This window comes from Rhinopithecus bieti, unplaced genomic scaffold (assembly GCF_001698545.2).
Source record: "Rhinopithecus bieti isolate Rb0 unplaced genomic scaffold, ASM169854v2 scaffold_17939, whole genome shotgun sequence".
Taxonomy (NCBI): Eukaryota; Metazoa; Chordata; class Mammalia; order Primates; family Cercopithecidae; genus Rhinopithecus; species Rhinopithecus bieti.
Window position 1 is genome coordinate 495943 of NW_016809446.1, and position 25811 is coordinate 521753.

Genomic DNA, 25811 nt, shown 5'->3' on the forward strand with positions numbered 1-25811 from the left:
TGAGACGGAGTCTAGCTCTGCCGGCGAGGCTAGAGGGGAGTGGGCGGATGTCGGCTCACGGAAAGCTCCGGCTCCCGGGTTTACGCCATTCTCCTGCCTCAGTCTCCCGAGTAGCTGGGACTAGAGGCGCCCGCCACCTCGCCCGGCTAGTTTTTTGTATTTTTTTTTTTAGTAGAGACGGGGTTTCACCTTGTTAGCCAGTATGGTCTTGATCTCCTGACCTCGTGATCCGCCCGTCTCGGCCTCCCAAAGTGCTGGGATTACAGGCTTGAGCCACCGCGCCCGGCCACAGGTATGTTAAAAAATGTTCAACATCACTAATCATTAGGGAAATGCAAATCAAAACCACAATGAGATATCATCTTACTCCAGTTAAAATGGCTATTACTCAAAAGACAGAAAATAACAGATGCTGGTGAGGATGTGGAGAAAAGGGAATGAATGCTCAGACACTGTTAGTGGGAATGTAAATCAGTACAGCCACTGTGGAAAACAGTATGGGAGTTCTTCAGTAAACTAAAAATAGAACTAACATATGACCCAGCAATCTCACTGCTAGATATATATCCAAAAGAAGGTAGATATGGAATCAACTTAAGTGCCCATCAATGGACAAATGGATAATGTGGTATATATGCACAATGGGATATTATTCAGCCATAAAAAAGAATGAAATTCTTGTCCAGGTGTGGTGGCTCATGCCTTTGGGAGGCCGAGGTGGGAAGACTGCTTGAGATCAGGAGTTCAAGGCCAGCCTGGGCAACATGGCGAAACCCCAACTCTACAAAAAATATAAAAATTAGTCGGATGTAGTGGTGTGCACCTATGGTCCCAACTAGCTGGCAGGCTGAGGTGGGAGGACTGCTTGAGCCTAGGAGGTCAAGGCTGCAGTGAGCCATGACTGTGCCACTGCACTCCACACCTTGAGTGACAGAGTAAGACCCTGTTTCAAAAAAAAAAAAAAAAAAGAATAAAATTCTCTCATTTGCAGCAACATGGATAGAACTCGAAATTAAAGTGAAATAAGTCGGCTTAGCCCAGTGGCTCACTCCTGTAATCCCAGCACTTTGGGAGGCCGAGGAGGGTGGATCACAAGGTCAAGAGATCAAGATCATCCTGGCCAACATGGTGAAACCCCATCTCTACTAAAAAATACAAAAATTAGCTGGGCGTGGTGGTGCACGCCTGTACTGCCAGTTACTCAGGAGGCTGAGGAATGAGAACTGCTTGAACCTGGAAGGCGGAGGTTGCAGTAAGCTGAGATCACGCCACTGCACTCCAGCCTGGAGACAGAGCAAGACTCCATCTCAAAAAAAAAAAAAAAAAAAAGAAAGAAAAAGAAAAAAAGAAATAAGGCAGGCACAGACAAGACAAATATCACACATTTTCACTCACATGTAGGAGCAAAAAAATTGATCTCATGGAGGTAGTGAGTAGAATGGTGGTTACCAAAGGCTAAGAAAAGTAGTGGGAAGAGGGGAATGAGGAAAGGCTGGTTAATGGGTATAAAAATATAGTTGGAAAGAGAAGTTCTAGTGTTTGATAGCATAGTAGGGCAACTATAGTTCATAACAAAATTATTGTATATTTCAAAAATAGCTAGAAGAGAACATTTTGAATGTTCCCAACCCAAAGAAATGATAAATATTTGAGGTGATGGATACCCTGATTTAATTATTACACACAGTATGTGTGTATCAAAATATTACATATACCCCATAAACATGTACAAGTATTATGGATCAATTTTAAAAGCAGTCATACAGCCTGTTTCCATATGAAGCACCTTGCACAGAAGGTACATTCAAGGCAGATGTCACAACATTCTGGCAGAAGGATCAGAAAAGCTTCTGGTCATATCAGAATTGATATGAATTGAAGTATGTTATCTAATATGTGTGTAAGATGCAGGATCATAACAGAATCCTAAGCCTAGAGTGCTACTCCAGTAGAGAATTAGATTCCTGGACTTGCCAAATTCTACTGCCTTTTTTATGCAAGGGTGGAAATGCTGTACCATATAGCTAACCAATTTATATATCTTGAAGACTACTAGGTTGAAAAGAAAGTTGAGATGTCCAATAGGCAATTAAAGCCACAGATTTCAATATTAGTAGCAAAACTGGAGCTGCAGATAAAAGTAGGAATTATCAGCATAAGAGTCCTGGTAGTTAAAACCATGTAAGTGAGCGAGAGGCCCAACAGAAAGAGTATAAAGTGGGTAACAAAATAATGAATCTTAAGGAAGCCCACTATTAAAGGTATAGGCAGAGGATGAGAAATTAGAGAAGGTGATTGAAAAATAAGAGTTAGAAGGAGGAGAACTGGGGGTGTGTTATCAAAACTAAGGCAAGAGAATTCAAAAGGAGCATGGTCCATCTGGTCAAATAGTGTATCCTAGAGAAGTCCAGTAGAATAAGAAACTGCCAAGGGTCAACAAGATTTGGCAAAATTGTGATGGAGAAGAGACGAGATTTGGCAAAACTGTGATGGAGAAGAGAGGAGAAGACCATGAACACAGGCAGAAGGGATAAACTTTCATAAGACAAGTAATGTTTCTTTGGTGGCTGGAAAGAGGACAATGAGGATAGATGCAGATGTAGGCACATTAATAGGTCAGTTGACAGGATTATTGCATAATCACCCCTATTTTCTCTATGAAGTAGAAGATAACGGCACTTCACAGGGTAACTTGGACTGGGTATTTCCTCTCTTTAAGATCACAGATGCTGAAATAAAAGAATCTGATGAAAGCTACTGATATAAATGGAATACAACTTCAACAAGCTTCCAACATTACATCTAAGTACCTACTGGCCCCCAAGGCCGGAGACAGCTTTTTTCTCTTATTCCATGCTCCAAGCAATAGCCAAACCCTCCTATTGTTCACACAATTCCATCATTCTCACTGATTCAACCATATCATTCTAGCAATTCTCTCTCTTCTGGATAGTTTACATCAGCATAGAAAACATATGGTTATTTTTTTCCATTAAAACAATACAAAAAATCAAACTTAACTTGACCCCACTTCCCTTCAAGTTACTCCTCACTTCTCTTCTTCCCTTTATAGCAAAACTTCTCAAAAGAGTTGTCTATTCTTGTTTCTTGTTTCTCTCTCTCTATTCTATGTTGAACCCATTTCAATCAGACCTTTGCTCCCACCACTCCATTCAAACTGCTTTCATTAAGGTCACTAATTACCTCCACATTACTAAAGCCAATCGTCAGTTCTCAGTGCTCATCTTATTTGACCTATCAGCATCTGTCACAATTCATCTGGAAACACTTTCTTCACGTGGCTTGTCAGACACCCTGGGATCCTTCTACCTCATTGCTCACTCCTTCTTGGCCTCCTTTGCTGGTCCCTCCTCTTGTCTCTAGGCTCCTAAGTTTGAGTGTCCCCATGCTTACTATTCCTTTTCTCCTCTATTGACTTGCATTTTTATAGCCACTAAGACTGCTATTTATACTTCCTGAATAGCCTCCTTGGCTGTTAGCAGTTACTTTGCAAAGCTATTAGCATATACCTGAGATTCTCACTTGCTCTCCTTTTTAAAAAACAACAGTGCTGATGAAGGCCTGAGGATGGCTCAGTGTACTGTTCCTTGCTGTTGGCCCCTACTCAGAAGTCTTCATAGCTTCTCTCAAGGTTCTGGTTCTAGTTCCAAAGGCCTGGATTTGCTAGAAGACTGACCTTCAAGTGAGTAGGAGCGCTACTCTACTATAGGAAATATTTCGGGCCACACAGTGGCATAATATGCTAAGTAATCTTAGCATATTGGGAGGCCAGGGCAAGCAGATCACTTGAGGTCAAGAGTTTGAGACCAGCCTGGGCAACATGGTGAAACCCCATCTCTACTAAAAATACAAAAATGAGCTGGGCGTGGTAGCCTGCGTGTGTAATTCCAGCTACTTGGGAGGCTGAGGCACAAGAATCACATGAACCCAGGAAGTGGAGGTTGCAATGAGCCAAGATCATGCCACTGCACTCCAGCCTGGGTGATGGAGTGAGACAATGTCTCAAAAAAAAAAAAAAAACCCAAAAACCCAAAAGCCCCGACGCAAATGAACAAAAACAAAACAACACAAAACAATAAAACAAACAAAAGAAATATCTTGGATTATATAAGTCCTTGCCTAGAAAGATCACTAGCATGCTCATGTGTGTATTATTTTCCCATTTCTATCTTCCCATAGTGTTGTGATGTTGGAGATCAAATAAAAAACAATAAAAGAGGCTCCTCTCTCAGAATTATCTTAGCACCAGAAGTAAAAACTGCTCTATATGTCTTTTTAAATGAGGAAACTAATAACAGTCATAGTTAAGAAGCCTTTCAACTGTGAGATATATAAGAAGCATTAGGTAAGGTCTTACACCTTTTATGAGACTACCTAATCATATCTGCTTCAAATTGTTTGATCACCATCTTTATAATCCACCTGAGAACATATGAATGCCTGAATTATTATTATTAAGTGAACTGAGTTTTTGTACCTACCTTATATTTTGAAGTATCCCAGTTGTGGACTATGCGTGCTGGGATGAGAAAGCTGTCATCCACGTGGCAGCTGCTGCAGTAATACCACCCACTGTAGTTGCACACCTTGGCTTTCCCATTGGAAAGACCTATGGATCGCTGGCAGCCTGTTCAAGGAAAAAGAAAGAATCTATGATTGCTGATGTACTTTTAACACTACAGAACAAGGTTATAGAGCTCTAACATCATAGAACAAGGTTATATTTCATTTACCTCAAGGTAAATGAAAGTCTGCAACAAAAAAAGAAGTTACAGAGAATAGAGTTGTACAGTTGTGTCCTCTTCTTCCTAGTCTGACAGCCTGTCCCTTCACCTCCTAGGGTATTGCTGTAAGGGTCATAAACTGGTCCTGTCTCTGGTTTCTTCTGATTCCATCTCTTCTGCATACAGCTGCCAGAGATCAGTCTTTCTACAACCCCACCTTTACCACCTCACTTCCCTGCTCAGAACTCCATTTCTGCCAGGCAATTTTCTGAGGGCATCTCATACAGAATCTTGTTTAACCAGCACAACTTCTCTATGAGGAAGATATTATTGACTCTATTTTATAGATGAGTAATCTAAGATTTTTATGAGGTTAAGTGTCTTGTCTGAGTTCACCTAGCCAAAAAAAGCCAGAATTTGGATTTGGCTCTAAATTTGATGCTAAAATAATCCCCAAAACTGATATGTAGCATTCCTTTGCTTACTAAATCATTGTAAGGAATTTGGCCTCTGATTGGCTCCACCTCACCTTTCTAACTTTCCCTCCCACTACTATCCAATGGGAATGTAATCACTTTATTCCAGTCAGAGAACTCTCCTCATTGTTCCCCAAAGAAACACAGCGTGCTTACTCCACCCATCATATATTAACACGTATTACCTCTTCTTACACAGCACCCTCTTCTCTGCTCTTTACTTCAACAAATCTTGCCCAAGACTACTGGTTGCCTACAATGCCCTTTTCAGACCCAAGAAAGTTCATGACTGTGAGCACTGTCTTGGTACTCTCAGGAAACCTGGTAATAATCATAGCCCTTCCAAAGGAAAGCCATTCGTTTTCTTTAGATAGGAAGAATTACCTTCTAATGAGTATGTAAATTCCATCACAATCATCCCCAAGGACAAAATCCCGGCAGATCCAGAACAGGTAATCAAGAATACACAAACAGCATCATTAATCTGACATTTCTGGTCTACAGCTTTCATTTTAGAAATCCTTCCATGTGGCCCATTTTATGGTTGGGTACCAAGAACTACATGAATCAAAGAGATCTGACACTAAGCCTATTTCATGAAGTGGGGCAGAAATGAATTACTCTTTCAATACTACTACAATTACTGCTACGACTACGACGACGACGACTACTACTACTAATATAACGATCAGTGTTGTAACCCTTTTCCATTTTAAGGTCAAACACATTTGTTTAACAAACTACCAACCTAAGAAGATTCTGATTCACATGAGCTCCATGAATGAAAGTATCACAAGACTCAACAGAACTTTCATTTTCATCACAAATACAATGGCATCAGTAATTAATCAGTTTCCCAGTGCATCCTCTAGAAAGAGAATTAGATCTCATTGTTTTTAAATACATGAGAAATGGGAAGAAGATAAGTAAATATACCAGTATTAGGCTTCCAGAGCTTGATCCAGTTCCTTTCTAGAATGGCTATTTCTTTACTATTGAGCAGCAAAAAAATCATCACAAGCTCCTGTTCTTCAGACTGGCTGAGAAATGAGAAATGTGTGAAAGATGAGTTAGAACCGACACACATGTAGCTCCTGACTGATAAAGGAGACCTTGCCACAGTCACAGGGCTGTGAATGTTGGAATGCTGTTCACTGCACTCACTGACTGAATTACTCATTTGGCATTTAGCACGTGCCTCTTTAAATTATCATGCCTTTTTATGGGCTTGTCCAACCAGCACCAGTGACTGGTGGTGCTCCAGAACTCCTCAGATTTTTTTTTTTTTTTTTTTTTTTTTTTTTTTTTTTTTTTTTTTGAGACAGTGTCTCACTCTGTTGTCCAAGCTGGAGCACAGTAGCACGATCTTGGCTCACTGCAACCTCCACCTCCCGGGTTCAAGTGATTCTCCTGCCTCAGCCTCCCTAGTAGCAGGGACTATAGGCACGCACCACCATGCCCGGCTAATTTTTGTATTTTCAGTAGAGATGGGGTTTCACCATGTTGGCCAGACTGGTCTTGAACTCCTAACCTCGTGATCCACCTGCCTCGGACTCCCAAAGTGCTAGGATTACAGGCGTGAGCCGCTGTGCCTGGCCCAGATCTATGTTTTTATCCTCAGCACTTAACACAGAGCTTTACACATAGCAGACAATCAATAAATATTTATGTTAAAGGGATGATAAACTGAGTACTATCTGGCACATGTCCACTTACATAAACTGTATATACAGAAATTTTAATTTCCCATAGTGATTCCAAAACTGATCCTCTTAACCTGATCACCTGCTTCTGAAAACAGCCTTTCATTAACATCCCTGTTAAAATATGTTGCCCATTCTAAGAACTATATATTACCCATGTTCACATAGGAACTGTGGAACTGACCAGGCATGGTAGCTCACACTTGTAATCCTACCACTTTGGGAGGCCCAGGCCGGTGGATTGCTTGAGCCCAGGAGTTTGAGACCAGCCTGGGCAACATGGTAAAACCCTATCTCTACAAAAAAATTAGCTAGGTATGGTGGCATGGGCCTGTAATCCCAGCTATTGGGAGGCTGAAGTAGGAGGATCACTTGAACCCAGGAGGTCAAGGCTGCTGTGAGCTGTGATCATGTCACTGTACTCCTGCCTGAGTGACAGAGGAAGGCCCTGTCTCAAAAGAAAAAAAAAAAAAATTAAAAAAAGAAAGAACGAACTGTGGAATAGAGTTCTGTGGAACTTAACATATCCTAGACAGTGGGATACTGTGTTTCCAAAAATCAGTAGACAAATTGACTGAACACTAAAATGACACTGAGTAGAATCCAATCTTTCCTAATGACTTAAAAGGTGATCATGATCTTGCAGAAATTCAGGATCATCATTATAGTTTAAATTCTCACCAAAGAACACTAAAAAAAAAAAAAATTTGGATATAACAGACATCAGTAAGCATTTGCTGGATATTTATATATTCCCTAGTAGGCACTACTGGGTTTATCTGTCTATAATTTTAATGAGCTTATTCTAATTTTCTAGATGCAACACACATAGACAATATTAACATACACAAACATGCATTTTAAGAAAGCCTATGGCCTAAGAATGTTCACATCAACTGAGCACACAGATCCAAAGCTCACCATGCTGGGGGATCAACTCAGTTAACCGAGTTAAACATCCTCGCAACTGTGCACAGGTCTCTAGGCTCATAAAAGACAGAGGGATGAGAACACATAGATAGAGTCCATTCAGGTTTTAGTTCAGACAAGAGCAGCAGCACATAAACACCTACCTTTAGTCCTTGGGTGTCTTTACTTTCATACCTTATTTAGAACCAGGCTATCCTACTCCTGGTGCTGAAATCACCCTAATGACCCAGAAGTAGGTTTGAACCTGTCTGCATGCTCAAAACTACTTTAGGCACATGGTATACAGACCATCACTAGTCTAAAGGCAGGAAGCCTGAGTCTGTTCTTGCCTAAGCACCACTGTGACCCCGCCTATGAAATTCTCTAGGCCTTGCTTCCTCACCACAAAATAAACGTGTTAGCTTTAATTGGTGAACTGCCAAATTTGAGTGAGCAATGGAATTTTCTGGAGATGTTTGTGAGAAATGTGGACTCTTCTTCCCACTGAGATGATTTTGACTCTGTAGATCTTGGGTAGGGACCAAAAATCTGCATTTCTAATGAGCATCCTCTCCCCTCCCATCCTATCCCCAACTCACACCCGGGACTTTGATGGGTAAAAGCCGAGGATTGCTCCCTGATTTCTAGGTGACCTCCAAGGTCCCTCAAGCTCTAAAATTCTGCTTCTATTCAACAGAAGTGCAGAGGGTGTGCAGACTGCTCAGTGAAAAGCTCAGAATTTGTCGCACAGTTTACACTCTAGGCTTCAAAAAAATCAATACTTTAGGTGCTTAGTCAATTTCTAAAAAACTGGCTATGTAGAAACAACCTGACTTCATTTTACCAGTGTTTTTCCAGAGCATTCTTGTCTCCACTGGGAGTATCCTATTCACTTTAAAAAGAATGAAAACTTTTAACCCCTAAATCCAAAGTATTTGTATTTGAAAGAAAACAGAATGGTTGGAAAAGAAGATTAGAGGCTAGTTAATGGCCTGATGTAGGTTCATTTTCTAAAAAACAACACATGCCATTTATTTGAAGAAGGAAACACAAGTTTTTTCAATTAACTGCAAGATTTCCTTTACCATCACAGTAGCAAATCGTGGACTAAAAATGTCTAAAACAATTCCCCATAAAATATACAATCTGGGATTTTACTTTATCATTGTGGGGTTTTTAACAGAGGAAAATTTTTTCTTAATAATCACTGTTACAAAAAACCATTTTTTTAGAGGGTGCCAAAGCTGGACTCTGAAAAGCGACATTATGGGGAGAAAAATAGAGCTGTAGAGACAAAAAATAATTAATTGCAATAACTAATTAGGGCTTATTTACATATTATATTTTTACAGACTTTCAAACAGACTTTTCAGCCATGTTTCTAAATTAAAGAGCATTTGTAGTAAAGAACACTCCACATGTTGGATCAAAGCAAATACATTCTTCCCAGACTCTTTTTGAAACTTTTCAGAGTGTATTCAATTCATAGGAACAAAAAACTATCTCACCAGAGAACCCACTGGCCTTTTTTTTATTATTGCTTCCCACTCCACTTCAAATCTTTAATGAACACATGCTCTGAAGAGCTTAGCCTCCCCTCTGATACACTCTTGGAAACAAATGTCACCATTTAACCAAAATCCTATTTGCTGCATGTACAGTCCATTTCCCAAATGGCCTTTCACTAAACACACCCAAAAGAATCTGTTGCTGGGGATTGTGGAAAACTTTGGCATACTTCTCCACAAAAGCACAATCTTTCTTCTAACAAGTGTACCCAGTTAGCTCAACCGGCTGCAGTTGTTGTTACTGAAGCTGCGATCTTGAGGAAGAGCCAGCCACCTTCTCTCTACTTTATGACTATTACCTTCAGTTCTCCTTTCCCTGACCAGCAGTCGGAAAACTCATGGGCATAAGAGGGAAGAACAAGAAAGCCATGGCTGGATCCAAGTGAACCTCTCTCACTAAGGAAGGACCTCATACAGTGCTAAGTGTGGTCAGTTATGCCACTCACTTTCCATCTCTTAAAGTAAGCTTTTACCTAATTCAGGAAGGTAAATCCAGTCTTTTGCATTTAGAAGGCAGAAATGCTCTAGGAAAAGAACAAGGGCAAATAGAAAAGAAGAGAAGGTGCCTTTGTAAAAGGAAGGAAAAGAGATAAAGAGGGCGAGAGGACACAGTGTCGTTTTCTCTGTAAAAGTAGAAGAAAAAAAAAAAAAAACCTGGCGAGTTTCACATCGTCTTTTACTTTATGCACCAAGTAGGGAGAGATGTCCACAGGAGTGAGCAACGAGACTTTCCTGTCCCTCCTTCCATCCCTCCATTTTCCTAGCTGGGGACAGTGAGCTGCAGTAAGCACTGTGTAAAATGTTGCTTAAAGGCCTATACTTTAATCATATGCTCTTTAGACCAGATTTCCCAAAATGAAGAAAAATAGACATGCAGGTTCAAGGAGTTGCTATTTTGCAAGAATTAGGGGTTAAAGTCATAAAGAACTTAGCTTTCCTAGCTTATAGTCTCTAACCATTGCCTCACTAAGTAGTCAAATTTTGAACCTATAGTTTAAAAAATAAGGTATTACATTTGGTATACAATTCAAAGTCCTCCCTGGGATTAGCACAAAGTTGGGCATAAAGAAAGGATTATTTGACACAGGGTACAAGCAATTTTTGCAATGTAGCTTTGAGGTCCATTAAAAGAAGTAGAGGCAAAGTAAACCTAAGCCCCAGACTTGCATCCTCCACTGTCAGAAGGAACAGAGCTAAAGTTTGAGACTGACCACACACACATACGTACTCTGAAGTTAACATGGGGAAACTGAGCAGAGCTAAAGTTCGAGACTGACCACACACACATAACGTACTCTGAAGTTAACACGGGGAAACTGAGGCTGCAGAATTTTATGTAACTGTAGAGTGGAAAGGGCATAAAGAGTGGGGGCCATTGAGAAACATCTACTCAAAAATCAGTGATCCAAAACTTTTTGTATCCCAAGCATCCAAGTTATTTTGTCTTTGGGACAAGGTGGTGATCCATAAAGTAGGAGCTATCTATTTAGTCATAAATCAATTAAGACATTAAACATTTGGATGGAGAATCAGGCACATGCCATTAAGTATGCATTCTGTCAGTTACAAAGCAAATAGTATCTACAGCCTCTCAAATAAAACTAAAGGAACAATAGGGGAAATCTGGAAAAAATCAATTGTGTGCCTCGTGTAATTGCTAATGTGGATATTATGACATGCAGCTGACAGTCTTTGGGTTGAGTTCATGGACTTGAGACTGCAACACTTCAAAATTATTTTCTCCATAAGGCTTTAAGTCCCTTCATAGTGAATTCTCTTCCCAGGGGATGAAAACTTCACAGTTGGGAGGAAATACACATGCTCAAATACAATCCTGAAATGTACTGATGGTTGTTTCCAAAGCTACACAAAAATTCATTTCTGTTCATCAGAATTTTTTTTTCTGATGGGCTTCGTTTTATGTTCATCTACAAATTTTTTTTTTGTTTGAGACCGAGTCTTGCTCTGTCACCTAGGCTGGAGTGCAGTGGCATGATCGCGGCTCACTGCAACCTCCGCCTCCTGGGTTCAAGTGATTCTCCTGCCTCAGCCTCCCGAGTAGCTAGGATTACAGGCATGCGCCACGACGCCTGGCTGATTTTTTGTATTTTTTTTTAGTAGAGACGGGGTTTCACTATGTTGGCCAGGCTGGTCTTGAACTCCTGACCTCAGGTGATCCACCCGCCTCAGCCTCCAAAGTGCTGGGATTACAGGCGTGAGCCACCGCGTCCAGCTTCATCTACAAATTTTATAGCAGTGAGAGATTATATATGAGAAATTGTCATTCCTTGTTGGCTGAAACTGACTCATAAAGTTCCACTGCACAAGTCGGGTGTGGTGGCTCATGCCTATAATCCTTTGGGAGGCAGAGGTGGACGGATCTCTCAAGGTTAGGAGTTTGAGACCAGCCTGGCCAACATGGTGAAACCCCTACTAAAAACACAAAAATTAGCTGGGCATGATGGCACACGCCTGTAATCCCTGCCTCTCCCAGGGCAGGAAAATTGCTTGAACCTGGGAGGCAGGGGCTGCAGTGAGCTGAGATTGTGCTTCTGTACTCCAGCCTTGGCCACAAAGCAAGACTCTGTCTGAAAAAAAAAAAAGTTCCACTGCACAGAGAGCTGACACATGTTAAAAAGCACGTTCCTACCATGGGTGATACACATTTAGGTTAACTTCAGCTGGTACTTATAGAATGGACTGCTGCTATAGCTAGGATAGCTCTGTCCTTAAGAATCTCAGAGAAGTAAGTAACTCCTCCTGGACACAATGAATGTACCTAACCAAAGAATTTCCAGCCGGGCACTGGAGGCTCACACCTGTAATCCCAGTACTTTGGGAGACCAACCTGGGAGAACTGCTTGTGGCCAGGACTTTGAGGTTATAGAGAGCTATGATTGTACCACTGCACTCCAGCTTGGGCGACAGAGTGAGGCCCCATCTCTACAAAAAAGTTTCTAAAAATTAGCCAGGTGTGGTGGTCTGCACCTGCAATCCCAGCTGCTTTGGAGGCTGAGGCAGGAGAATACCCTGAGCCCAGGAGTTCGAGGGTTCAGTGAGCTATTATTGCACCACTGCACACCAACCTAAGTGACAGAGCGAGACCCTGTCTCTAAAAACCCTGTCAACACAACAATATGGCAAATATTATGTTTGTAAAGTATTAGTACTGTGCTGAGACACAGTGAATGTTCAATACACATTATACCTAGAGAGACAGACAAGAACAGACAGATGCACGAAACACAGATTAAAACCAATAGACATAAACCATCCATGACAGAGGCCATCAATGAAGTATAATCATGTATTACTAGAGTATACTTGCAGAACTAAAGCAAGCAAAAAAATAAAATCAATTCAGATTAGAAACTCCAATCTGAATACTAATTGGTTTAAAATGTAATTACATAAGCTGTTAAGAGTTATTTGGGTTTTCCCCCTCTGAATATTTAAATAGCTAAGTCAGCTTTGACACGTAGGACCTATGTTGTGTTAACAGTGCTAGAGGTACTACATGTAAGTAAGAAATGAAGTGAAAATCACATGTCAAGTAATTACTGCTGACTGAAAATATAAACTTGCTAAACTCTACAATGTTTATTTAATCTCATGGAATGTTGTTATTAAGATTATAAATCGTGTGAAACAAATTAATAAATACCAAGTAGATTCCAACTCAAGTTGAGAAGTGTCAAGATTTATTGGTCTTTCAGGTAAACAATGATTGAGAACCTAAAGTCAATATTTAGTCAAAATTTATCTTGAAAGGCAATAAATCTTGATTTTTGCTAAAGCACGTAAGTAAATATGTACACCATTTTAGAGAATCTGACTGCTTTCTATCTATGAAATATCCACCCCAAAAGTTGTAAATATAATGATCTGTAACACAGATTTTCACTTCCCAAGACATGACTTGAGTTGTTGAGTTACTTTTAATTTTTCTTAGGATAAGATGCTTCAATAGTGCTTTTATCAGTGTAAAGTAAGTTTAATATTAATAATAAAATCTTACAAATTCAGCTTCTAGTATACTGAAATCAGTCTAAACTTAGTATTTTCATCCTGTTTTCCCTAACAGTCTATGACTAGACTTTCTCATTTACTTCTGTGTTCTTTCCCCAGTCTTTCAAGAAAATGGTAAGCAATTTAAAAATAAAAATAAAGAAATAAGCAAATGGATAAACACTTACATTATAAGCAAACATCTTATGTAAGACAGGCTTACTATAAGCCAGGCACTGTCATAACTACCTTACATATACACAAATGAACATATGTAAATACATGTGTATGTCTATATTCATTTAATCCTCATACCAATTATATGAGGTAGGTATTATGCCCATTTTACAGAATAAGAAACTGAGGCAGAAGGTGAAAAAGTAATTCTGTCCACAGTTGTACAGCTGCTTAGAAGGCAGAGCCTAATAAAACTGGCAATGTGGCATTTTATGACTAACACCAATCAACTATAAAGGTGAATTTCCAAGTAGTAATCTTCCTTGTAACATTATAAAAACTGTCCCCTGCAGATGACAAAACAACAAGGACAAAAAATATGAATTAATTTACATAAAAGAACATAATTTAGCTCATCAGTGAATATAGCCTGGGACCTCACAGGCATTAGCATCACCTCTGAAGATGAAGGGTGAGGGGAAGAATACAAATCTATAAAGTAAACAGCAGAAGGTAAGAAACGAGGAAAGGAGGAAGCAATCACTGTTAGTTGTGAAGATCGAGGAAGGCTGTGTAGACATAGGGGCATTTCAGCTGGGTCTTGAAGAAGAGAAGAGATTCATTCATAAAGGCTCAAGTCAGAAAAATGGAAGCATCTTTGGAAACACTGGATATTCTAGTTGTCTGAGGCTCGTAAATAGAGGAGTATGAAGAAAAGAGCTTGGAATGATAAAAGTGAAGCTAGAACATAAGAATCCTGAGTGCTCAGAGTGAGAAGTCCTAATTAATAAGATATAGCACTTTGGGAGGCTAAGGCAGGTGGATCATGAGGTCAGTAGTTCGAGACCAGCCTGGCCAACACGGTGAAACCCCGTCTTTGTGAAAAATACAAAAAAAAAAAAAAAAAAAATTAGCCGGGCATGGTGGCGGGTGCCTGTAGTCCCATACTCAGGAGGCTGAGGCAGGAGAACGGCGTGAACGCAGGAGGCGGAGCTTGCAGTGAGCCAGGATCATGCAATTGCACTCCGGCCAGGGCGACAGTATGAGACTCCATCTCAAAAAATAAAAATAAAAAAAGACATAGGAACAACCAGAGTTTGAAGCAGAGTAGCAATGTAAACTTAAAAAAAAAAAAAAAATTCAGGAAACAACAGGTGCTGGACAGGATGTGGAGAAATAGGAACACTTTTACACTGTTGGTGGGATTGTAAATTGGTTCAACCATTGTGGAAAACAGTATGGCGATTCCTCAAGGATCTAGAACTAGAAATACCATATGACCCAGCCATCCCATTACTGGGTATATACCCAAAGGATTATAAATCATGCTGCTATAAAGACACATGCACACATATGTTTATTGCGGCACTATTCACAATAGCAAAGACTTGGAATCAACCCAAATGTCCATCAGTGACAGACTGGATTAAGAAAATGTGGCACATATACACCATGGAATACTATGCAGCCATAAAAAAGGATGAGTTTGCGTCCTTTGTAGGGACATGGATGCAGCTGGAAACCATCATTCTTAGCAAACTATCACAAGAACAGAAAACCAAACACCGCATGTTCTCACTCATAGGTGGGAATTGATCAATGAGATCACTTGGACTCTGGAAGGGGAACATCACACACCAGGGCCTATTATGGGGAGGGGGGAGGCGGGAGGGATGCCATTGGGAGTCATACCTGATATAAATGACGAGTTGATGGGTGCTGACAAGTTGATGGGTGCAGCACACCAACATGGCACAAGTATACATATGTAACAAACCTGCACGTTGTGCACATGTACCCTAGAACTCAAAGTATAATAAAAAAATAAATAAATAAATAAATAATTTGGAGAAAAGGTTTTACTCTGTCACCCAGCCTGAGTACAGTAGTGCAATCATGGTTCATTGCAGCCTCAACCTCCTGGGCTCAAGTGATCCTCCCACCTCAGCCTCCTGGGTAACAAAGGTTACCGGTGCATGCCACCACGCCTGGCTGATTTAAATTTTTTTTTTGCAGAGACCCAGGGGTCTTGCTATATTGCACAAGGCTGGTGTTGAACTCCTTTCCTCAAGCTATCCTCCTGCCCTGGCCTCCCAAAGTGTTGGAATTACAGGCATGTGCTAATATGACCAGCTGCAATGTACGCTTTGAAAAGATTAATTAGCAAGAAAAGCTGGAAGGGGAGGGAACTAGTTAAGTTACTGCACCAGTTTGAGCTTGATTAGGTGGTGGTCTTGGAAACAGGAAGAGAGAAAGAGAAGGAGATAGCATGGGGATAAACTGCAGACGATCTGGCAACTGACTGATGCTGGGGGCACGCAAAGGGACTGTTAAAGATGCTCATGATGTTTCAAGCCTGTGACTCCTGTGAGAAATCCATCAATTAGAAGGAGCAGGTGGTTTGGGGGAGAAAATGCTATTTGAAGCATTTAATCCAAAAAAAAAGTTCAAAAAATTTGAGCTACCAGATCTACTGATGCCTAAAGCTCAGGTGATTGAGAATAATTCCCCTTATTGTACAAATCAGTTTGAATTGTATATTCTATTAGCTGTTACCGAAAGCATTTGATATACTTGATATCAAATGATGGTTGGTGAAGGTCCTGTTTTTATAACCTACTATTTTTACTTAAATTTACCTAAGATGCAGAGGTCTCAGATTATAAAATATTATGTGGTGGCCGGGCGCGGTGGCTCACGCCTGTAATCCCAGCACCTTGGGAGGCCGAGGAGGGTGGATCACGAGGTCAGGAGTTCAAGACCAGCCTGGCCAACATGGCGAAACCTCATCTCTACAAAAAATACTAACAATTAGCCAGGGGTGGTGGCGGGAGCCTGTAATCCCAGCTATTTGGGAGGCTGAGACAGGAGAATTGCTTGAACCCAGGAGACGGAGGTTGCAGTGAGCCAAGAATGCACCACTGCACTCCAGCCTAGGTGACAGAGCAAGACTCTGTCTCAAAAAACAAAACAACGCCTGTAATTCCAGCACTTTGGGAGGCCGAGGCAGGTGGATCACAAGGTCAGGAGATGGAAACCATCCTCGCTAACACAGTGAAACGCCATGTCTACTAAAAATACAAAAAATTAGCCGGGCATGGTGGCAGGCACCTGTAGTCCCAGCTACTCGGGAGGTTGAGGCAGGAGAATGGCGTGAACCCAGGAGGCGGAGCTTGCAGTGAGCCGAGATCGCACCACTGCACTCCAGCCTGGGCGATGACAACAACAACAACAACAACAACAACAATAACAACAACAACAACAACAAAAATTATGTGGTAGGAAATAATCAACATCTATTTCAGCAGAAGACATTTATTAATTTATAAAGAAGTGAGAAAAAGCTGGATGAAGAAAAGAAGACATCATTGGTAGGCCTTGACCTTTGGTAGCACAGTGGTTCTCAACCAGGGGAGATTGTTGTCCCAACAGGGGATATTTGTAATGTCCGCAGACATTTTTGGTAGGGTGGGTGGGTGAGCTACTGGTATCTTATGGATGAAGGCAAGGAACACTGCTAACTAACCTACAATGCACAAGGCATCCCTCCACAACAAAGAAGTATCTGGCCTAAAATGTCAATAGTGCCACTATTGGAAAAACCCTATGACAACAGAAAGACAACAGGACAAAATAAGAGATCAGTACGCTGACCCTACTCACTCACTTTTCTCTGCCAGCAATGGATATATCATTTATTACGGGGAGGAGGAAAAGTCCTTTCACCAGTTCTACTTTCTTACCTTAAAAAATGATTTATGCTGGTAGGTTAAATAGTGCCAAGAAAAAGAGGCACCATTACCCGCTAGACTACCTGCTAGTAACATCTGCTCCAAGCTTGGCTCTTTTCTTCACAAATTAATCTTGGTGAAACACTGCTCAACAAGAACTCTTACTTGAAAAACAAGTGCATAATCAGGGCTTGGTTGAGCTGATTTCAGACATGAAAGCTGCTAGTGGTGGATGGAAAGAATGCTTCTTGTCACAGTTGATCTCCCTCTTTCTCTATCAGTTCTATCTTCAACATGGGGCTACCAGGATTCTCTATATATTCTCCTGCAATCCCAGATAGGGAAGGAAGGTCAACCTCACCATCCTTGAAAAAAGACAAATGCTGGGCTGGGCTACTTGGAGTACTGAGAGCTTCAGGGGAAGATGTCTAATTAAATAAACTGTCTCGACTGGGTGTGGTGGCTCACGCCTGTAATCCCAGCACTTTGGGAGGCTGAGGTGGGCAGACCACCTAAGGTCCGGAGTTCAACAGCAGCCTGGCCAACATGATGAAACCCCATCTCTACTAAAAATACAGAAATTAGCCAGGCATGGTGGCACCCACCTATAATCCTAGCTACTCAGGAGGCTGAGGCAGGAAAATCATTTGAGTCCATAAGGTGGAGACTGCAGTGAGTTGAGACTGCACCACTGCACTTCAGCCTGGGCAACAGAGTGAGACTGCATCTCAAAAAAAAAATAATAATAAAATAAAATAAAATAAACTATCTTACTGGAATGTTTCTCTGAACCAATGCCAAGCCATATTAGAACCCAAAACAAAAGGAGAAATCAGGAATTCTCATCCTGTCTCTAGTTAAGCTTTTATATTTTGTTCATCGTGGACTTTTACATTAATTTTATTTTAAAGAATATCATATTAGGCCAGGTGCGGTGGCTCACGTCTGTAATCCCAGCACTTTGGGAGGCCAGTGTGGGTGGATCACGAGGTCAGGAGATCGAGACCATCCTGGCTAACACGGTGAAACCCCATCTCTACTAAAATACAAAAAAATTAGCCAGGCGTGGTGGCGGGCGCCTGTAGTCCCAGCTACTCAGGAGGCTGAGGCAGGAGAATGGTGTGAACCCGGGAGGCGGAGCTTGCAATGAGCCGAGATCATGCCACTGCACTCCAGCCTGGGCGACAGAGTGAGACTCCGTCTCAAAAAAACAACAAAAAAAAGAATATCATATCAACATATTTTTAAAATCGTGATTACTAAGGGTTTTTTGGTACTTCCTTAAATTCTGTACCCAAAGCACATGCCTCACTTGCCTTACCCTAGTCCCAGTCCTGTTCTGAACACTTTTTGCCTCACAGAGAATCCAATGTATGCTGTACTTAACATTTTCTAAAGTGATTTCCCCTGGTATTTAGCATTATATTAAACCACCACTAACTCTTTTTATGATTCCCCAGATACATCTCTCTTTTATGATTGCTTCAAAAGGCCAAGAACCTCCTATTGGCTTAGAGGTTCAGATTATTTTGGGGGATTACCTGAAAAGCAACCTGTCTTTTCTTACTGTTTCTGGAACTTACGTTTTCTCCCAGCTTGGATTTAGAAGTCGCTTCCTACATCAGTCTCCACTCTGTAGCTTCTATCACATACAGTGTCCTACCAGGGTCCCCTCTGACTTCTCTTTCACGCCACTCCCCATTCCTAATGCCTGTTTCTCTTTCCTCATATTTTACAAGAATCTCATCTCTTTGAACTTTACAGTATCCTTAAAACAAAACCTGTCCTCTTCTTTGCTAAAACCTCCTAAAAAAACCCTGACGGCATTTCTTAGAGTAATTCTACTTGAGCCATTTTGGTAATGATAACAATTTGATAAAATTAAAGTCATGAGAGTGGATCTGAGTAGTGCTAGGAACAGTCTCAAAGTGAAAAAGATTACTTTCATCAGTTTCCTTTAAATCCACGTTTGAATTTCTTCATTTTTACCCCAACCAAATTCTTTATGTTGTACAAGGTTTAGGAACTGTCTTGGTCTATTTTCCCTTCCTTTATTCTTTTCCCTTTTGTCTTCTTTCCGGGCTTTTCTATCTCCTTAGAATCACATGTTTGTGAACACCTCCAAAGCTAATCTTTTAACTATACGTTTAGTATTTGCAAATAAGCTATTTGTATCAGGTTATTTAGACTTAGTAAGCAAGACACAAGCGGAAAACTCCTATTATCTGGAACTCCTGCTTCTGGGGAATTCCCCAGAGTGATATTCCTAGCTTCTCTCCCCATCCCTTATCCAACTCTCCTCACAGATGGAGAAATTAGGTATCTGACTGCCAAGTTAAGAAGAAGGACCCATATGGCCGGGCGCAGTGGCTCAAGCCTGTAATCCCAGCACTTTGGGAGGCCGAGACGGGCGGATCACGAGGTCAGGAGATCGAGACCATCCTGGCTAACACAGTGAAACCCCGTCTCTACTAAAAAATACAAAAAAACTAGCCGGGCGAGGTGGCGGGCGCCTGTAGTCCCAGCTACTCGGGAGGCTGAGGCAGGAGAATGGCATAAACCTGGGAGGCGGAGCTTGCAGTGAGCTGAGATCCGGCCACTGCACTCCAGCCTGGGTGACAGAGCGAGACTCCGTCTCAAAAAAAAAAAAAAAAAAAAGAAGGACCCAGGCATGCTCAACTTGGCCTTCAGCAAGCAGGTTTCTGTCTGCTGTGATAAGAGGACGTCATGGCCTTCAGGAAGCAGATTTCTGTCTGCTGTGGTAAGAGGACATCATGCCCTTCAGGAAGCAGATTTCTGTCTGCTGTGATAAGAGGACATCATGGCCTTCAGGAAGCAGGTTTCTATCTGCTGTGGTAAGAGGACATCATGCCCTTCAGGACTCCAGCTGTGGCCAAGTGAATAAGTCCATCTAATTTAGGGATCCACTCTACAAAATAAATGTGATCTATAAGCAATATATGTGATATTTTAATCCCCATCTTCCTGTCTCTTGGCATAAGAAAGAAGAGGTATTATTCATTTATTAACCTGTAAAACTCCTGCAAGGATGGTGGCTCACACAGACAGCATCTAATAATGGGAGTGGAGAGGAAAGGGAAAGGCACTCAGACGCATGTCGGTGGGTGACATTATTGAGAGGCGAAGATCACACAGGAAAGTTGGGCTAAAGGGGCTGCCTGGAAACCTTTAGCATTATCAGGAACCTTTTACTCAAGTTAAAACTCCCTATCCTAACAATGGCTGAGAAACGTCATTTTCCCAAAGGTTTTCCATCCATTATTAGACCGTAGTAAGACTTCTCTTTATCTAAGAGATCGTTTGGGGAGCCTCCCTGTAGTTTCTGGGGGAAAAAATTGCAGTGATGTACTAATTACTGAACTAGGATATATCACTTTTGGCTCAACTGATATTTGGTAACATTTGAATTGTACATAGTCAAGACAGTTTAATCTTCCCTCAAAATAGAGCGTTGAAGAGGCTGACCCACAAGACTGTGAAAAGGCTGGCTCGGGGCCATATAATAAATCAGTGGCAGGACTATAAACAGAAGACCGAGCTCTTGTGCTCCTAATTTATTACTTATCCCACTGAGTGTGGATGCCTCCCAGCCACTACATCATGTATGTCTATTATTTTGTCTGGTCTGGGGCTCAAGAAAAATATCTTTATTGATGAAGATGGAGAAGGAGACCAAGACTCAAACTAAGTCAATCCTCTGTGTCAGAGGTACAAGTCTGCTGATTTAAAAGAGAAGCAATTTTCAGCAAAGTTTTTGGTTCAGCCCTACATTATTTACTTCCTTCATAGAAAAAATATGGGTAAGACACAATCCTTGGTACACTGGTATATACCTGGTTAGAATGTGATTTTTCAATCTTTTGGAAATTGATACAAACCTATATGTCTTAGGTTTTAGAATCCTAGTTTCCTTCTGGAAGTGGTATATGGTAAGTACTACATTTGTTTTTTTTCAGTTAAAGGTAATAAATAAAATCAATTTTGTGGTTCCTTTTATATCCATTTAAGAAAGAAACACCCTCTATTTTTAGCCAAGATTTAAGAGTGATATCTGGGTTAGATAGTGGAGATCACAGAGTCACTAAGTGTGCCTGCCCATCGTCCCACCACTCTGAGTTGGGGCTCTGAGAAGGCTGCAGACAGGCTGAGCAGTCCAGAGCTGGTCAGTTTCGTCTGCTTGGTCCCAGAAGCAGCCAAAAAGATATCACCAGAAATCTCCCTTCCCCAGGTGGATGCTGTCAGTGTTGGAAGTAGCTGACTGGAAATTAGGAAACAGGGCAAGTAGGCCAAAGCTTCCTCATTCTCTGGGGAGGAATCACATCCATCATTCATCCTCCTTTCATCCAAGTTCCATTTTTGCTGTGGAAATGTCCATTCAATGTCCTGGGCTATTGTATAACAATTTGTCTAGTCTTTGTCCCTGATCTCTGGCAGGGAGCTTCTAAAACCCTTGGAATTTCCCCAAGTAATATGAATATCTTTGGTATTCACGAGCCCCTAAAATCACACCTGAGTTTCTGCTAACAGTGAGTCATAATGGACCACTAAATAGCTTCAGAATGGGGGTTGGTCAACAGAAAGACCAACTCATGCAATTAGAGGGTTGGGACTTTGAGCCAGCCTGACCTCCAGGAAGGGGAAGGGGGCTGGATATTAAGTTCACTTGCATGGCCAATGATTCAATCCATCATGCCTACATAATGAAGCCCCAGTAAAAACTTAGGACACTGAAGCTCAGAGGAGCTTCCTCATTGAGAATCGTATCAATTTGATGAGAAGGTGATGCAGCCCGATTCCACAGAGAGAGGGCCCAGAAGCGGTGTATTTATGGCCCTCCCACACCTTACCTTCTGAGTCTCTTCATCTGGCTGTTCCTGGTTTTTATCCTTTACAATAAAACTTCAATTGTATGTATAGCATTTTCCTGAGTTCTGTGAATTGTTCTTACAAATTATCAACTCTGAGGAGGGGTAGGAACCCTCAGATTTGTAGCCAGTCAGTCCCTGTGCAGGTGACCTGGGAACCCCCTGAACTTGCACTGGCATCTGAAGTGGGAGCAGTCTTGTGGAGGAGGGCTGAGCCTTTTTTTTTTTATTATTTTTTTTTTGAGACGAGAGTCTCGCTCTGTTCCGCCCCGGGCTGGAGTGCAGTGGCGTTCTCAGCTCAACTGCATAGCTCCACGTCCGGTTTTAGCCATTCTCCTGCTCAGCCTCCGAGTAGCTGGGACTACAGGCGGCGCGCGGCGCACGGGTGTGGTGGATGAGAATCGCCGGCTAGTTTTTTTGTATTTTTTTAGTAGAGACGGGGTTTCCCGTGTTAGCCAGCGATGCGTCTCGAATCTCCTGACCTCGGATCCCGCGCCGTCATGAGGAGCCTTTCCAAGAGTGGTCAGGGGAATTAAGGCATTTGAGTCCAACCTGCGCCCGGACGGGGCTGAGCCTTTAATTTGTGAGGTCTGTGCTAATTCTGGGTGGTCAGTGCCAGAACTGAATTGCAGTATCCAGTTGGAGTTGAAACAGATTACGTGCAAATAAACCGTGCAAATAAACTCTGACAGTGCATTGCCCAGAGCAGGGGATTGTACCTTATATCTGAGGAATCCTAGTCCTGCAGAGAGGGTATTATGGTTAAGTAAGTTAGGAAATGTTGTGTACTTTTATCTCACATTAGTAGAATAAAGGCTCTGAGAGGTCTTATAGTCAAAAATTAAATTAAAAAAAAGTGCTTGAAAACTTGCAAGATTATAACTGGTTTGCTAAATAGGGAACATGTTAACTGTATCTACAGATGACTGCAACCTAGGATTCCTAGAAAAGATGGTGAAAGCAGGAAACCTAATGGTGGGTGTGGGGATGGCAGTTCAAGCATTACAGTGGAGAGAATCTGACAGGTCCTAAGTCAGTATGCGGGGATGGAGAGGGTGTTCTTGAGAAAGTAACATTTAAGCTAGTGGTCTGAAGAATGAGCTGTGGGTCGTGCTGGGGATGGCAATACTCTGAGGAGGCAACTGCACATACAAAGGCTCTAAGGTGGGTGAGCAGTAAGTGGTGCATATGAGGAACAGAAGAAAGCCAGTGTGGCTGGAACAGTGTGTAAGGGAGAAAGTGGCAAGAAAGTGAGAGTTGAAACTGAGGGGGTGGGCAGGGTCATTAAGGATGCTGGTCTTCATGCCAAAAGAAATGGGAAGCCACTGAAGAATTGTAAAGAGAGGACTACCAGGGGTCAATCTGAATTTTAATAAGATTATGCTTGCTGCAGTTGAGACAAGATTTAGAAAAACTCAGAATAAAAGCAGGAAAACTGGTTAGAAGGCCACTATGGTCATCCTGGTGAAAGATGACCCAGTTGCAGCAAATAAAGTGAGGGAGGTAAAGGAGATCTCAAAACTCAAACACCAACTATGTTTACTGAGTATAAAACAAAAATTAGGCATGACATTAGGATGTATTAAAAAGGAAGCTGGAATGTAGGTAAAGAATTCGGGCTAACTCCTTCCTGTCTTTGTACTTGCCACCAGGTAGACCCTGTCAGAACATCATTGACATTTCCAGAATGTAAGGAAAACATGGAAACCTGGAGATGTTTCAGCAGATTGATACCCCAATGGCTAATATATTAAACATATGTAGAAGAAATAGTTAAAGGAAATGTGCTTATATAAACTAAAGAAAACTGAAGTATGGGTTGACTCATTCACCAAGAACATCCTGGCCAGGTGCAGTGGCTCACGCCTATAATCCCAGCACTTTGGGAGGCCGAGGCAGGCGAATCACCTGAGGTCAGGAGTTTGAGACCAGCCTGGCCAATATGGTGAAACCCCGTCTCTACTAAAATACAAAATTAGCTGGGCATGGTGGCACATGCCTGTAGTCCCAGCTACTCAAGAGGATGAGGCAGGAGCATCACTTGAACCCAGGAGGTGGAGGTTGCAGTGAGCCGAGATTGCGCCATTGCACTCCAGCCTGGGTGACAGAGTACAATGGCGTCTCAAAAAAAAAAAAAAAAAAAAAAAAAAAAAAAAAAAAAGGAACATCCTATAGGCCAAACCATTGTTTCTCAAATTTTGTATGTACTTAAATCAATAGGGAAGCTTATTAAAAAATCCCAGTGATTCTGATTTCAACAGGTCTCAGGAAGGGTCCAGCTATCCCTACTCAAATCATACTCATGATTCTAATGTAAATGGTACTCATATCACACTTTGAGAGATCCTGGGATAGACACACTGGTGCTGGGGCCCTGCTCTCACAAAAGTAAAACACAAAGTCATAGGCCCATGACAGGAGTCCGTTAGAGTGGAGGAAGGGAGGCTGCAAAGGATAAATGTTCGATTATATCTGGAGCATTAGAATTAGGGGTGGAGGGGAGGGCAGTCAATAAAGTCTTGCAAAAATGTCTTTAGGGGTGTAAAAGATTTTTCACACCCAGAAGTCTTCAACAAAGTACAATCCAGAACCATAATCAACATGGTCAAACATTAGCTGTCCTCCTGATCTCACTGCTTTTCAGGCTTGCTCCATTTTTCACCTGAAAAAAGGGAAGGAGTTTCACGCTCTTTGGTTTTTTATTAATGTAATTTAATTAAAACTTTTTTATGTTAACATATTTCAAGGTATAAAGACGGATAGGCATACATACAGGCATCTATCCTACTGCAAAATTAACCTGTACTTTACCCCTACACCTCAATTTCTGGGACTGTGTGTGGTCCAAGTTTGCTGAATGTATAAATGATTAGATGAAAATATTAATGCAAGAAATAAATTGGTACTGCTATATTACTAGATTTCTTTACCTAGTGATATATTTTAAAATGGCAAGTTTTTCACTTAAGCATGTTTCTGTCTTTAGGGAGTATAATAGATTTTAGAAAACCTCTCAGGCTTTTATTCTTAGGTCCATGAAAAGCTTAGTTTTTCAAGGAACTTAGCTAGAAATTAAGGAGAATCTTAACCTACCCAAGTCTATCTTAAAACTGTACCTACACCAGTTTCTCTCCCAGTGAAAGGTCAGTAAATAAAAACTTTGAAGTCAATGTGGAATCCAATGGTACATTAACACTCTCTTTAGAAGTTACGCCGGAAATGAACACATGACGAGAACAATGTTAACCAAAAAGGAAGCTACAAAAAGGGACAAGAACTTTCCAGACCAAAGTATAGCAACAAAGACTACGAGAAATGAACGGCTTAAAAAAAAAAAAAAAAAAAAAAAAGCACAGATATGGCCTATCAAGTTCAGGAAGGCCCATCAAAAGATCTGTATCTTCTGAAATTCAAAATGATTTTATTCTTCTGAAACATATCAAAGACCAACATGTGACTTCTATGATGAGAATACCAGGAATAAATCAAAAAAGCAAATTTATATCCTATAAAATCAAAGGGCCTACTTATATAATGTGATCAAATCTCTTTGAATTTTAGGATATGAAATAGTTTAAAACACAAATTATATAACATTCTTCTTCCAT

The 25811-nt window shown here is 41.3% G+C and overlaps 1 protein-coding gene across 3 annotated transcripts in view; it reads right to left on the reverse strand.

Moving 5' to 3' along the window:
• Positions 1 to 25811, reverse strand: part of PLEKHM3 (pleckstrin homology domain containing M3) — a 214050-nt gene that overhangs the window by 124400 nt on the left and 63839 nt on the right. For all 3 annotated transcript variants that reach the window (XR_001888650.1, XM_017889401.1, XM_017889400.1), the window contains one exon: positions 4503 to 4648. Coding sequence is in view for 2 of the 3 variants with exons in the window: in XM_017889401.1 (XP_017744890.1) it covers positions 4503 to 4648 (146 nt within the window). In the remaining variant the exon portion in view is untranslated. The remainder of the gene's footprint in view (positions 1 to 4502; positions 4649 to 25811) is intronic.